We start from the raw sequence: 16,213 nt of genomic DNA on the forward strand, positions 1-16,213 counted from the left end.
ATAGGATCTACTCCAAGTTGAAAACCTGCTCAACCCCAATATTTGTATATAAGGAAATTGACTTAAAATGTCGCCCTTGCAAATCTAAGTAATTTATTATTTAATTAAAATTCAATAACATCTTAAGTTAATTTCCGTGCAATAACTCAAGCGCAGTAACTATCCAACCTGAAAACTACGTTTGTTTTACATTATTATTATTATTATTGCCTCTAGTTTTTTTATACTTATTGTATCTTGTTTATGTACTGTAATAATGTATACGTATTTTAAGTATTCGATATAGCCATTATTTAAGAATACTTTTAAAGAAGTTCAATTAGTTATATCGTGTTTGGTTTAAGTCGCGTTTATGAAAATATCCATAGACTGACAAAATGCTAGCGTATAGAGAGAAGAACTCCTCTAACGGAGATATGGCAAAATAGAAGAGGAAAGCAATTCTATTGTTTCTGTAATCGATTTTGGTAGACAAGTCGTAAACAGTCAGCCAAGCTTGGAATTAGCTTGTAGGTATTTTGAATACACACATACACAAAAAAATACAACACAATTGCTTAGTGCATTCACGGAGAAAATTTACGAACAACTAGATAACAAAAAAACATGTAATGGTTGTATTTCTGGACTACAGCAGCGCTTTCGACACTTTGAGGCATCAAACATTATTAAATTGCCTACAAAACTGTGGTATACGGGGTAATATGCTTCAATGGTGTAATAGCTATTTAGAAAACAGAAAATACGTTGTAAAAGTTAATGATACGTACAGTGACACAATATCTGTCTCTGAGGGCACAGCTCAGGGCTCGGTAATCGGACCATTACATTTTCTTACTTACGTAAATTGCATACCAAACTTAATAGAAAACTGTGAATTATTCCAATTCGCTGACGACACATGTGTACTAGCTTACGGCAATAATCCCAAAGATGCTATCACCAATCTTCAAATAGACTTAGATAAAATAATTAAATGGTCACACGATGTGGGATTACTATTAAACGCCAAAAAGACAAAATTAATGTTCATAAGTACAAGTCACAATAGAATAAAATACGAGCCCCGATTAATAGCACACAGCCACGATTGCTTACACACTAACATGCTTAACACAATTACACATACCAGTTGCAAACGCGAAGCCATTGAGGTTGTAAGGAAACAAAATTATCTGGGCCTTGTCATTGACAAAAGGCTGAATTGGAAAGACCACATTAATATAGTGTGTGACAAATTAAGAGCCTTACTTGCATAGTTCGCTGTGATAAAGGATAGGGTTCCGTATCAGATTCGAATACTACTGTATAAATCTTTGGCTGAATCAATTATAGGTTATGGGTTGTCAAGCTATAGAAGAACCTATAAAAGTCACCTTGACAAAATTTATACGTTGCAATTGAGGATCTTAAAAACAATTGTACCGCCTAATATTAAAAAAAAAATCTCCAATAATTACCATAAACTATTTGAATATTGCAAAATCCTACCTTGTCACGAAAAAATAAAAATGACACTACTAAAGGAAGAGTACTATAATGAGAGCCTCAAAGTATTTAAAAAGAAAGACGACAGCAATATATTATGTACTCGTAGTATGGCAGACTCTAAATTACTCTTACCAAGATTTTCAAATATTTATGTTAAGAACAGGCTCAAGTATTTGGTTCCTAACCTGATAAATGAACTGCCCAAAGTTGTAAAGCAGGACCTGACAGTAAAAAACCTGAAATATAAATTAAATTAAATACTTTCTGTCAAAACTAATCACTCTGTAGATAAAGCAACAATACTTGTAGTGTTAGTATTGAGGGTATTTGTAAGTTATTTTGTTTGTAATGTTGTTCATAAAATTTCTGAGCACCTAAATGTTTATGCCTTTGTTTTGTTTTGTTTTTCTTCTGTATAATGAATATTTGTATGTACTTTTAAGTTGTTTCATTTTCTTTAAAAATAAGTAATTTAATTTAAGTAGTTAATTAAGTATTAAACTTTAAATTTAAATAATATTATATGTCTTCCGACGACCTTATTGTACACGGTAAAACTCAAATGAGTTTATGTATGTACAATAATTGTGTTACCTATAATATGTTATTTGTTAATAAGAAATAAATAAATAAATAAATAAATAAATAAATAAATAAATAAATAAATAAATAAATAAATAAATAAATAAATAAATAAATAAATAAATAAATAAATAAATATTTAAACTAGCTAGCCAAAGACAAATCAAAATTGGTCACACATTATCGAGCTGTCAAATGGTCTATACGCTAATATATTCTAAGTCTTTTAAAATATCAAACGTAACAGATAAAATATACAGACAAATTGTCAGCAAATTTTAATACTTAATAACCGTTCAATTTTAAATAAAGATTGATGGTCTTCGAAGTTTTAGTATTTAAAAATACATTTTTCATCGGTTTGCCGACCACTCTAGATTAACTTGTAAAACGAAGGAATTGAAATCTTTAGAAGTTCAAGTCTGTTCAATTAAACGACATCCATATTCATTAGAGATATAAGACTTCCTTAATATTCTTTTAATTTCAAATTGGACATCGATTAACGAGCTCAGAGTCCCTTCAATGTAGGTTTTCTCAGATAATTTATACATCTAGATAGAGCCTTTTGGTGTTAGGCAACGCAGGAAAAAAGGCCTGGTTTATTAGTTTAGTGTGCATTTTCATGAAAATAAAGGCCTAGACGACGCCATACCTATTACAATGCAGCGCCGCTCAAGATTATTGGAAAACCCAAAAATTCTGAGCGGCACTTCAAATGCGCTCGTCACCTTGAGACATAAGATGTCAAGTCTCATTTGCCCAGTAATTTCACTAGCTACGGCGCCCTTCAGACCGAAACACAATAATGTTTGCACATTACTGCTTCACGGCAGAAATAGGCGCCGTTACGGTACCCATAATCCAGCCGGCATCCTGTACAAAGAAGCCTCCCACTGGTAAGTTTACGGATAGATTAAACCACTTATAACTGGCAACATGAATTTAATATCGTTTGGTTATGAGCTCTTTTTGTATGTCGTTCCCATAAACAAAAATCTAATTGTAATGAATATATCAAAATATACATTTTTACTGTCTGCTATTTATGGGTATCCTTAGAAGAATGATGAATAGTTTAGGCTTTTTGTTAGATAGAGGGAGTGGAAACTCTCTGAGTTGGAAAGATCGCTCGCACGGAACGCGAGATGTCGCGGGTTCGAGTCCCGCATGATTCATAAAATTTTGTTTTCAGTTTTATTTGTGTAATTAATGGCAGAAGTGAGGGTTATCACTTTAAAGACATAACAAATTGTTGAAGTTTAGTGCCATTTATATCCCATGAGATTGAATATTTTAAAATTGATTTTATTAAAATACGTGATACTCATGTTAGTATCAATAATATTATAGAGTATTTTTTTAAATACTCTATATTTTGAAGATCAATATAAAAATTCAGAAACCCAGTAACGGTGATTTAAGTGGAATTTTACATTTACCGTGCCGTTTATATGACTATATTATGATGTGCTGACATGAATGAATGCATGTTGTAAAATAACATTAAGCAAACGATCTCTGAAAGATCATTGTTTTCTTATTAGATAATTTATACGTCTAGATAGACTGTGACGGCCGTCAAAACGTCAAAAAGTTTGATGTTAACAGTAAATCTCTATTTTGAGCAATGCACGCACACTAACACAGAGTGACATACAAATCGCGAGTGTAATACGAAGCTTGTCACGCACACTAAAATAATAATCCTGGCCTGCTTTCATCGGTTGTCTATCAGCAAGAGGCTCAACTGGACGCATATAAATAATTATCTAAGATTTTCTTATAAATAAATATTCAAAAGTCCACGCCTGAGGAATTGGTGGAAATGGATTCCAACCCTGATAAGTATATTTTGTTGTCCCTATTAAATCCTATTTCGGAATCTATTTAACGTATGAATCATCAGAAGGAGGCAATCTAATGAAGCGTATCAAGTTATATTTTACATAAAAAGAAATTAATTGATAACCAAAATGGTTTTAGTAAGACTTCTAATAATTTAACTCTAATGTCTAAGGCTGCGTTGAATTATATTAGCTGTTACAGTTAAGGTTTAAGTCAAATTTAACATTTACAGTAACGCTGACTTTAACATGCGGAATGTGTTGCACCAATACGATGGTACTTGTCATTATTAAGTTAAAGTTAAATAATGAAATATCAAGTCAATAAAAAAAGTAAAAAAGCCTTTATTTCTACTACTTTTCAATTTTTACAGAAAAATCACTTAAAACTAATTTAGATATTAAATTAACTCTAAATTAATATTAATTAGTACTAAATTAACTATACCAAGTAAATTAAGTAGTAGTTGCCTTTACGACTAAGGCCTCCCCTAAGCCTTTCAATACGCTCTATCTAGGTAGCGGTAGTAGGTCAATATGGAATATTTAATTATTGAATCTTTCGGCAGGTCACTATTTAGCAATTTAAATATTAACAATAGCTTTAAACGTTGAAGCATGAACGGTTACGGTAACAGATAAAGTTATGACGTCATCTTAAATTTGTCAAATGGTGCAACTCATTTTTACCCAACCAGTACTGTAATATGTTTGTTATTGATAAATTTAGTTGGTGCAACCCTGTCTAAATAAATAGTAGTTAAAAAACTAAAAAACATGCTTTAGATAGAAAGCCAAACTAAAAATAGAAAGTTTATTTTGAAATTTAATATTTACATAAATTCCTGCCAATACGACAGATGAAAATTATCTAAATTAACAAAAATTTAAATTGAAAAATGGAATAATTTTATCAAATTAGTGTATTGTCGTCGGTCCTTAATAAATCTACGAAGTTTGAACGAAATCTGACCGTTTAAAGTGGGTCTAAATCGTGCCTAAATGAGTCGGTTACAAACAAACATACATACAAGTGAAGTTAATAAGAAGTGTGTAATTGAGTCGCCCCAAAGTACCACATTTATATAAAAACTCAAATGTGACATAAAACATTAGGAACCCGAGTTGCAAGCTCTCAGCTGGAATAACATATTATAAATTGTTGACTTATTTCCTGGAACTTTTCGCGGCGCGGATGAATACATGACCTGGGTTTTATTATTCCACTCATTTGGTTGGTCATTAGATCACACTAATGTATATTTTTGAGACACTTTGTGTTTTGTAATTGTATTATTTTACTATGAGAAAAATGTAATGATTGCATAATCATCATGATTGAGAGATAAATAGAAATAAGTGGTGACCACAGACAATGCGATTTTAATTCAATCAAAAAATTCAAATCACTGAAATGATTATTGTGCTTGTAGATGATAGAAATTTTGGAAATATATTTAAATAATTATTTAATGAACCATCATATTTTGGGACCATGTGTTCCACAGGTTCAATTAGATTAAATGTTTACTAAGTTTTATAAGATGGTTGCCTATGGTTGTCAAACATGAACCCTTACCGAAAAATTATCAAATAAAATCAATTGTCTGGAGAAACTGTCATAACCATAGTGTTAACACCAGGAACAGACATAAACTTATAATGCCTACTACTCGGCTAAGTTGAGTAAGTAAGTCTTTTGTGGGGTGATGTATACGCTTTTGCAACAAGATCCCAGAAAATGTTCAAAACAAAAGTATTACGATATTCAAAAGAATTGTTCAAAAACGTTTGTGTAGTAAAGGTTACTAAAACGTAAATGACTTTCTTAATGATAACACAGATAGGGTAATGTAATGTAATAATGGTGCGACCACCGTCAGGCTATTAAATATAAAGTTAATTTGTACGATATCACTTAAAAATTTTTATGAAAACAAAGCCCTCTGAGTTTTTTGCGCCCATTCTTCTCAGGTCTGGGGCATTTTTTGGAATGTAGTTTTTGACTTTCAATAAATAATTTTATATCCAATTTTGAATAAAAGTAATTGAATTTGACTTTCTAACAGCATAGAAAGAAGCGTAGTTGGAGTTAATAGAATAGATAAAGTAAAATTGAAATATATAAAAGTATGACGAAATTTAAAGATGAAAATTCAATATGCAGATCACTGAAATGGCGATGAAAAGAGAAAAACATGAAAAATGGACTAAAATATTAACACACTGATACCGAAGAGATTGTAGTCGTGAGTGGAGTAGAAGAAAAATGCAACAAACTAAACGTTGGGAAGATTAGTAAAAGAGTCGCTGGGCCTAAATGGATCCAAATAGCGAAAGACAGAGAGGCTATTTATTTATGTTTTTTGAGAACTCCATATTATGTGTTACGCTCATCACCTTGAGACATAAGATGTCAAGTCTCATTTGCCCAGTAATTTCACTAGCTACGGCGCCCTTCAGACCGAAACACAGTACTTCTTCACTGCAGAAATAGGCGCCGTTGTGGTACCCATAATCTAGCCGGCATGCTATGCAAAGGAGCCTCCCACTGGTAAATATTTTTATGCCAGGACAAAATTTACCTGAAATTACCGATAAGAATGCCATTTGCTTCTCGATTCGTCCTTCACATTTAAATAAATAAATATATATTTTAAGTTCCCCTTGTACCTACAGCATCGAGTTATTCATAATCACTTTAACATTAACTTAAACAGAAAACATTCATTCAAATTAACACCTTCTTTCGTGACAGTATCTTCGAAGTAAATGAACGAAAACTCTGCCTAATAGACGTGTAGGCAGAGTTTTGCTTCGGACAATTTTTGACCGTGGTTGTGAGTCAAATACTTAATGTACGTCAATGGTTTTCCCAGGTCTAGAATATCCTTAATAAGCGGTTGTACAGTCCCGTGTAAATATTTACATGCATTTAGACAATTTAGCTGTTATTTTTAGTTTAAAGACATTTATTCTCATAAGATTTAACCTAAAATCACTTACATAAGAATTTTACATATATATATGACTAAGCATGCAAAACAAGCAAAGTGAACACTTACAAAAAATGAAGGTACATAAAAAATTGCTCAACATAACAACATCAATATATTATTTTTTTATACAGAATAAGAAGGACTGGATGACGATTTATTTAACAGTTGAAGTAAACTAAAATTATGCCTACGGTTTAAACAATAGTACAAATAAAAAACTAAAAGAAAATAAGCACATGTTTATATGTGTGATTGTGCATTCGAGCATTTTTTAACCACATTAATTATTTTATTCCTAACAAATTTAATCTTAAAAACTACTTATAACTATAAAATTAACATTATTTATTAGATAGATTTACTTATAATGAACTATAATTATTACAATTATTATACAGTTTTGTTTATAATAATATATTTTTTTTAGTTATTTTTTTAAATGCTGAACTTTTAATGTATTGTATTGTATTGTGACAGCAATCAATCATCAGCACTTGTCAGATGTTACTTTTACTTTGGCTGTTGGCAGTTAATACGTAGCAGAAAAACAATTGCATTTTTTGATATAAATTATAATTTGACAGTTGACATAAGATGCAACAAACAGTTTCCATTGCGCCCATTGATTCATCATACAAGTACAAACTTATAATTATATGTTTTTAGTCAAGTATTCATTTCTCGTTACGTTAATTTACTAGCGAAAATAACTTTTGTTTTAAAAAGTAGCGTGACGTCACCAAATGGCCCAACGAAAGACCAGCGTTGGCTTTCACACCAGCAAACATGCTAAGTTGGGACCATTTTTGTAACATATAGGACTACCTATAAAATTAAGGCGCCTTTTTCTTTTTTATTAAGAATACTAATTCTTTCAGATTTTGTTTGTTCATTGTTTGTCTCCTTTATAAGTTTTATTTTAAGTTAGCTGTATATTTATGGGTACTATATGTCTCAAATTAACATTTTTCATTCATTTCATTTCAATCTTATTCAATAAGACACACTCGAGCTATTCGCAATCCTTGAGTAGAGTATAGCCTCGAACTTAGTATTAGTTATAGAACCCGCCTTCTTGAGACGAGGAAGTCTCACTCAGTTTAAACTTCGGTATTTGTCGCTAAACAATGCTTCACCTAATTCCGATACGTTTACGTACGGTTACACACTGAACGCTTCAACGGATAGTATTCAAACTAACTCGTATACCACACTGTTAGTTAGTGTTAACTGTAGGTTAAATAGATGTTGTTTCCTAGACATCGTGAATTGTCTTGTAAATCTTTTATGGTTAAACATTAGTTTTGTTATTATTTGTTCATATTTCATTTGCTGTCTAAGAACTATTTGATAAAATAATCCATTTAAAATTAATTCAACAATGTCATCGTTTCATATAATAGATATAAAGCAAGGGGGAAGGCCTGGCAGTTAGCCTGGATATAGGCCTTTGATCGTGTAAGGCACAAGGCGCTCCTCTCTTTCTGCTTTAATATCTTTTTAATTTTTTAATGTGTATAGTGAATAATATTTATTTTATAAGAAAATAAATTTATGTGAAAACATGTATTCCTCGGATAATATAATAGTATAATAATCAAAGAGTATGTAAATACTTCGTAATAAGAGGCGGGATTGGCTGAGTAAAAATTAAAATTTAGTTTAGTATGAAACGTGCAGTGATTTGACATAAGTTTAAATAAAGCGAACACTTGCTTAAAACGCAGTGGATTTCGGCTATCTCCATATTTTACAAGATCACAGCCGTCATCTGTTAATCTATCAATGACTGTACGTTTCATACAATCGAATGAATCGCTTTTTTCTTAGAGAGTTTCGCCTAGGCTGACAAATTATGTAATAATATAACTACGGATTACTACTCAAGATAAATGTACATAGTCTATTACTACGATCAATTTTTTTTTTATTTTTTTAATATATCTTGTACGGTTCAATATAATTAGAATCAAACTAACCTACGTTGACGTAATGGTAGAATTTAAATTTGTTTATCCAATAATATTAGCAACTTAGCTTACATATAAGGTATGTGTGCACACAAACTAGAAATCCTGTCTCTCGGTTTCTCACCTTGCCTATGATAATCAGTTTGTTTTAATTACTGCGAAGGCGTCGGGCAATGTGGCCAAAATACCCCAAGATCCTTTGACAGCAGATTGTGGACAATCTGTGGCCAAAATATCCCAAGATCCGTTGATAGCAGATTGTGGACAATCTATGGCCAAAATATCCCAAGATCTTTTGATGGCAGATTGTGGACAATCTATGGCCAAAACACCCCAAGATCCTTTGATAGCAAATTGTGGACAATCTATGGGCAAAATACCCCTAGATCCTTTGATAGCAGATTGTGGACAATCTGTGGCCAAAACACCCCAAGATCCTTTGATTGCAGATTGTGGACAATATAGTGCCAATGCGATAGCAGATTGTAATGTATAGTGGTGAATATTTTTTTAAATACTTATTTGTTATGCAATTATTAAAATGTTGTGCATTAATCGTATCGTTAAATGTGAACGCCAAGGCTAACCAGTTCCTCGATAACACGAACTTAGTGAGAAGACTCAAAAGAACTAAACTTTTTGAGTTAGTATAATGAAAAGCTAAAGTAATATAGTGCAGTTAATAGTGAAACTAACATGTACTATTTTTTTTAATGAAAATAAGAGGGCGAGACGTTCAGCTGATGGTAATTGATCGCCCTGCCCATTAAAATGCAATGCCGCTCAGGATTCTTGAAAAACCCAAAAATTCTGAGCGGCAATGCAATTGCTCGTCACCTTGAGACATAAGATGCTAAGTCTCATTTGCCCAGTAATATCACTAGCTATGGCGCACTTCAGACCGAAACACAGTAATGTTTACACATTACTGCTTCACGCTAGAAAGACGGCTGAAAAGAAAAATTCAAATCACTGAAATGATTATTGTGCTTGTAGATGATAGAAATTTTGGAAATATATTTAAATAATTATTTAATGAACCATCATATTTTGGGACCATGTGTTCCACAGGTTCAATTAGATTAAATGTTTACTAAGTTTTATAAGATGGTTGCCTATGGTTGTCAAACATGAACCCTTACCGAAAAATTATCAAATAAAATCAATTGTCTGGAGAAACTGTCATAACCATAGTGTTAACACCAGGAACAGACATAAACTTATAATGCCTACTACTCGGCTAAGTTGAGTAAGTAAGTCTTTTGTGGGGTGATGTATACGCTTTTGCAACAAGATCCCAGAAAATGTTCAAAACAAAAGTATTACGATATTCAAAAGAATTGTTCAAAAACGTTTGTGTAGTAAAGGTTACTAAAACGTAAATGACTTTCTTAATGATAACACAGATAGGGTAATGTAATGTAATAATGGTGCGACCACCGTCAGGCTATTAAATATAAAGTTAATTTGTACGATATCACTTAAAAATTTTTATGAAAACAAAGCCCTCTGAGTTTTTTGCGCCCATTCTTCTCAGGTCTGGGGCATTTTTTGGAATGTAGTTTTTGACTTTCAATAAATAATTTTATATCCAATTTTGAATAAAAGTAATTGAATTTGACTTTCTAACAGCATAGAAAGAAGCGTAGTTGGAGTTAATAGAATAGATAAAGTAAAATTGAAATATATAAAAGTATGACGAAATTTAAAGATGAAAATTCAATATGCAGATCACTGAAATGGCGATGAAAAGAGAAAAACATGAAAAATGGACTAAAATATTAACACACTGATACCGAAGAGATTGTAGTCGTGAGTGGAGTAGAAGAAAAATGCAACAAACTAAACGTTGGGAAGATTAGTAAAAGAGTCGCTGGGCCTAAATGAATCCAAATAGCGAAAGACAGAGAGGCTATTTATTTATGTTTTTTGAGAACTCCATATTATGTGTTACCACAACGGCGCCTATTTCTGCAGTGAAGAAGTACTGTGTTTCGGTCTGAAGGGCGCCGTAGCTAGTGAAATTACTGGGCAAATGAGACTTGACATCTTATGTCTCAAGGTGATGAGCGTAGCGCCGCTCAGAATTTTTGGAAATTTCAACAATCTTGAGCGGTACTGCATTGTAATGGCCAGAGCGTATCAATTACCATCAGCTGAAGGTCCTGGTCGCCTCGTCTCTCATTTTCATAAAAAAAATGCGTTAAACCTTACTGAACAATATTTGTACATACACTAGTTGATATCATTGTATATTATGTTTCTACCTCTTTCAGACCATTTTTTATTTGCTTTACAAAACGTTGAGCCTAAATTGTTCGTAACATTTCTACAATAAACAACTTGACCGTCAACTGCAGAACCGTTTTGGTAAATTGATTGTACTCTACGTCGACAATGTAACGGTCCTTCAAATTGAATGAAACTTTGGTCACTTTATAGTCACCACAAATAATATTTCATTTTGTTATTGTTGTATACCTTCAGTGTAATTTTTTCTAATTGTTTTGCATGTAAATCATCGAAAGTAATTTGATGGATTTTTACTCTAAGAATATTGATTTCAGCAATTTCAAACGAGCTGTCTTCTTGTAAAGAATTACTTAGGCGCTATTTTTTTATGACAGTAGGGCAAGGCGTTCAGCTGATGGTAAGTGAAACGACCTGCCCATTACAATGCACTAGTGCTCAGGATTCTTGAAACACCCAATAATTCTGAGCGGCACTACAAACCGAAATACAATAATGCTTACACAATTCTGCTTCACGGCAGAAAAAGGCGCCGTTGTGGTACCCATAATCTAGCCGGCATGCTATGCAAAGGAGCCTCCCACTGGTAAATATTTTTATGCCAGGACAAAATTTACCTGAAATTACCGATAAGAATGCCATTTGCTTCTCGATTCGTCCTTCACATTTAAATAAATAAATATATATTTTAAGTTCCCCTTGTACCTACAGCATCGAGTTATTCATAATCACTTTAACATTAACTTAAACAGAAAACATTCATTCAAATTAACACCTTCTTTCGTGACAGTATCTTCGAAGTAAATGAACGAAAACTCTGCCTAATAGACGTGTAGGCAGAGTTTTGCTTCGGACAATTTTTGACCGTGGTTGTGAGTCAAATACTTAATGTACGTCAATGGTTTTCCCAGGTCTAGAATATCCTTAATAAGCGGTTGTACAGTCCCGTGTAAATATTTACATGCATTTAGACAATTTAGCTGTTATTTTTAGTTTAAAGACATTTATTCTCATAAGATTTAACCTAAAATCACTTACATAAGAATTTTACATATATATATGACTAAGCATGCAAAACAAGCAAAGTGAACACTTACAAAAAATGAAGGTACATAAAAAATTGCTCAACATAACAACATCAATATATTATTTTTTTATACAGAATAAGAAGGACTGGATGACGATTTATTTAACAGTTGAAGTAAACTAAAATTATGCCTACGGTTTAAACAATAGTACAAATAAAAAACTAAAAGAAAATAAGCACATGTTTATATGTGTGATTGTGCATTCGAGCATTTTTTAACCACATTAATTATTTTATTCCTAACAAATTTAATCTTAAAAACTACTTATAACTATAAAATTAACATTATTTATTAGATTTACTTATAATGAACTATAATTATTACAATTATTATACAGTTTTGTTTATAATAATATATTTTTTTTAGTTATTTTTTTAAATGCTGAACTTTTAATGTATTGTATTGTATTGTGACAGCAATCAATCATCAGCACTTGTCAGATGTTACTTTTACTTTGGCTGTTGGCAGTTAATACGTAGCAGAAAAACAATTGCATTTTTTGATATAAATTATAATTTGACAGTTGACATAAGATGCAACAAACAGTTTCCATTGCGCCCATTGATTCATCATACAAGTACAAACTTATAATTATATGTTTTTAGTCAAGTATTCATTTCTCGTTACGTTAATTTACTAGCGAAAATAACTTTTGTTTTAAAAAGTAGCGTGACGTCACCAAATGGCCCAACGAAAGACCAGCGTTGGCTTTCACACCAGCAAACATGCTAAGTTGGGACCATTTTTGTAACATATAGGACTACCTATAAAATTAAGGCGCCTTTTTCTTTTTTATTAAGAATACTAATTCTTTCAGATTTTGTTTGTTCATTGTTTGTCTCCTTTATAAGTTTTATTTTAAGTTAGCTGTATATTTATGGGTACTATATGTCTCAAATTAACATTTTTCATTCATTTCATTTCAATCTTATTCAATAAGACACACTCGAGCTATTCGCAATCCTTGAGTAGAGTATAGCCTCGAACTTAGTATTAGTTATAGAACCCGCCTTCTTGAGACGAGGAAGTCTCACTCAGTTTAAACTTCGGTATTTGTCGCTAAACAATGCTTCACCTAATTCCGATACGTTTACGTACGGTTACACACTGAACGCTTCAACGGATAGTATTCAAACTAACTCGTATACCACACTGTTAGTTAGTGTTAACTGTAGGTTAAATAGATGTTGTTTCCTAGACATCGTGAATTGTCTTGTAAATCTTTTATGGTTAAACATTAGTTTTGTTATTATTTGTTCATATTTCATTTGCTGTCTAAGAACTATTTGATAAAATAATCCATTTAAAATTAATTCAACAATGTCATCGTTTCATATAATAGATATAAAGCAAGGGGGAAGGCCTGGCAGTTAGCCTGGATATAGGCCTTTGATCGTGTAAGGCACAAGGCGCTCCTCTCTTTCTGCTTTAATATCTTTTTAATTTTTTAATGTGTATAGTGAATAATATTTATTTTATAAGAAAATAAATTTATGTGAAAACATGTATTCCTCGGATAATATAATAGTATAATAATCAAAGAGTATGTAAATACTTCGTAATAAGAGGCGGGATTGGCTGAGTAAAAATTAAAATTTAGTTTAGTATGAAACGTGCAGTGATTTGAAATAAGTTTAAATAAAGCGAACACTTGCTTAAAACGCAGTGGATTTCGGCTATCTCCATATTTTACAAGATCACAGCCGTCATCTGTTAATCTATCAATGACTGTACGTTTCATACAATCGAGTGAATCGCTTTTTTCTTAGAGAGTTTCGCCTAGGCTGACAAATTATGTAATAATATAACTACGGATTACTACTCAAGATAAATGTACATAGTCTATTACTACGATCAATTTTTTTTTTATTTTTTTAATATATCTTGTACGGTTCAATATAATTAGAATCAAACTAACCTACGTTGACGTAATGGTAGAATTTAAATTTGTTTATCCAATAATATTAGCAACTTAGCTTACATATAAGGTATGTGTGCACACAAACTAGAAATCCTGTCTCTCGGTTTCTCACCTTGCCTATGATAATCAGTTTGTTTTAATTACTGCGAAGGCGTCGGGCAATGTGGCCAAAATACCCCAAGATCCTTTGACAGCAGATTGTGGACAATCTGTGGCCAAAATATCCCAAGATCCGTTGATAGCAGATTGTGGACAATCTATGGCCAAAATATCCCAAGATCTTTTGATGGCAGATTGTGGACAATCTATGGCCAAAACACCCCAAGATCCTTTGATAGCAAATTGTGGACAATCTATGGGCAAAATACCCCTAGATCCTTTGATAGCAGATTGTGGACAATCTGTGGCCAAAACACCCCAAGATCCTTTGATTGCAGATTGTGGACAATATAGTGCCAATGCGATAGCAGATTGTAATGTATAGTGGTGAATATTTTTTTAAATACTTATTTGTTATGCAATTATTAAAATGTTGTGCATTAATCGTATCGTTAAATGTGAACGCCAAGGCTAACCAGTTCCTCGATAACACGAACTTAGTGAGAAGACTCAAAAGAACTAAACTTTTTGAGTTAGTATAATGAAAAGCTAAAGTAATATAGTGCAGTTAATAGTGAAACTAACATGTACTATTTTTTTTAATGAAAATAAGAGGGCGAGACGTTCAGCTGATGGTAATTGATCGCCCTGCCCATTAAAATGCAATGCCGCTCAGGATTCTTGAAAAACCCAAAAATTCTGAGCGGCAATGCAATTGCTCGTCACCTTGAGACATAAGATGCTAAGTCTCATTTGCCCAGTAATATCACTAGCTATGGCGCACTTCAGACCGAAACACAGTAATGTTTACACATTACTGCTTCACGCTAGAAAGACGGCTGAAAAGAAAAATTCAAATCACTGAAATGATTATTGTGCTTGTAGATGATAGAAATTTTGGAAATATATTTAAATAATTATTTAATGAACCATCATATTTTAGGACCATGTGTTCCACAGGTTCAATTAGATTAAATGTTTACTAAGTTTTATAAGATGGTTGCCTATGGTTGTCAAACATGAACCCTTACCGAAAAATTATCAAATAAAATCAATTGTCTGGAGAAACTGTCATAACCATAGTGTTAACACCAGGAACAGACATAAACTTATAATGCCTACTACTCGGCTAAGTTGAGTAAGTAAGTCTTTTGTGGGGTGATGTATACGCTTTTGCAACAAGATCCCAGAAAATGTTCAAAACAAAAGTATTACGATATTCAAAAGAATTGTTCAAAAACGTTTGTGTAGTAAAGGTTACTAAAACGTAAATGACTTTCTTAATGATAACACAGATAGGGTAATGTAATGTAATAATGGTGCGACCACCGTCAGGCTATTAAATATAAAGTTAATTTGTACGATATCACTTAAAAATTTTTATGAAAACAAAGCCCTCTGAGTTTTTTGCGCCCATTCTTCTCAGGTCTGGGGCATTTTTTGGAATGTAGTTTTTGACTTTCAATAAATAATTTTATATCCAATTTTGAATAAAAGTAATTGAATTTGACTTTCTAACAGCATAGAAAGAAGCGTAGTTGGAGTTAAGAGAATAGATAAAGTAAAATTGAAATATATAAAAGTATGACGAAATTTAAAGATGAAAATTCAATATGCAGATCACTGAAATGGCGATGAAAAGAGAAAAACATGAAAAATGGACTAAAATATTAACACACTGATACCGAAGAGATTGTAGTCGTGAGTGGAGTAGAAGAAAAATGCAACAAACTAAACGTTGGGAAGATTAGTAAAAGAGTCGCTGGGCCTAAATGGATCCAAATAGCGAAAGACAGAGAGGCTATTTATTTATGTTTTTTGAGAACTCCATATTATGTGTTACCACAACGGCGCCTATTTCTGCAGTGAAGAAGTACTGTGTTTCGGTCTGAAGGGCGCCGTAGCTAGTGAAATTACTGGGCAAATGAGACTTGACATCTTATGTCTCAAGGTGATGAGCGTAGCG

At 32.2% G+C, this 16,213-nt stretch overlaps 1 protein-coding gene across 1 annotated transcript in view; it reads left to right on the forward strand.

Annotated features, from left to right (window-relative positions):
* The first annotated feature begins 6,990 nt into the window (after nt 1–6,990).
* The window catches only part of LOC126964741 (uncharacterized), a 49,617-nt gene continuing 40,394 nt past the window's right edge, over nt 6,991–16,213 (forward strand). Inside the window, exons 1-3 of the mRNA XM_050808014.1 lie at nt 6,991–6,996; nt 9,053–9,374; nt 14,346–14,621. Of these exons, the coding sequence (XP_050663971.1) occupies nt 6,991–6,996; nt 9,053–9,374; nt 14,346–14,621 (604 nt within the window). The remainder of the gene's footprint in view (nt 6,997–9,052; nt 9,375–14,345; nt 14,622–16,213) is intronic.

Source organism: Leptidea sinapis, chromosome 5 (genome assembly GCF_905404315.1).
Source record: "Leptidea sinapis chromosome 5, ilLepSina1.1, whole genome shotgun sequence".
NCBI classification, from domain to species: Eukaryota; Metazoa; Arthropoda; class Insecta; order Lepidoptera; family Pieridae; genus Leptidea; species Leptidea sinapis.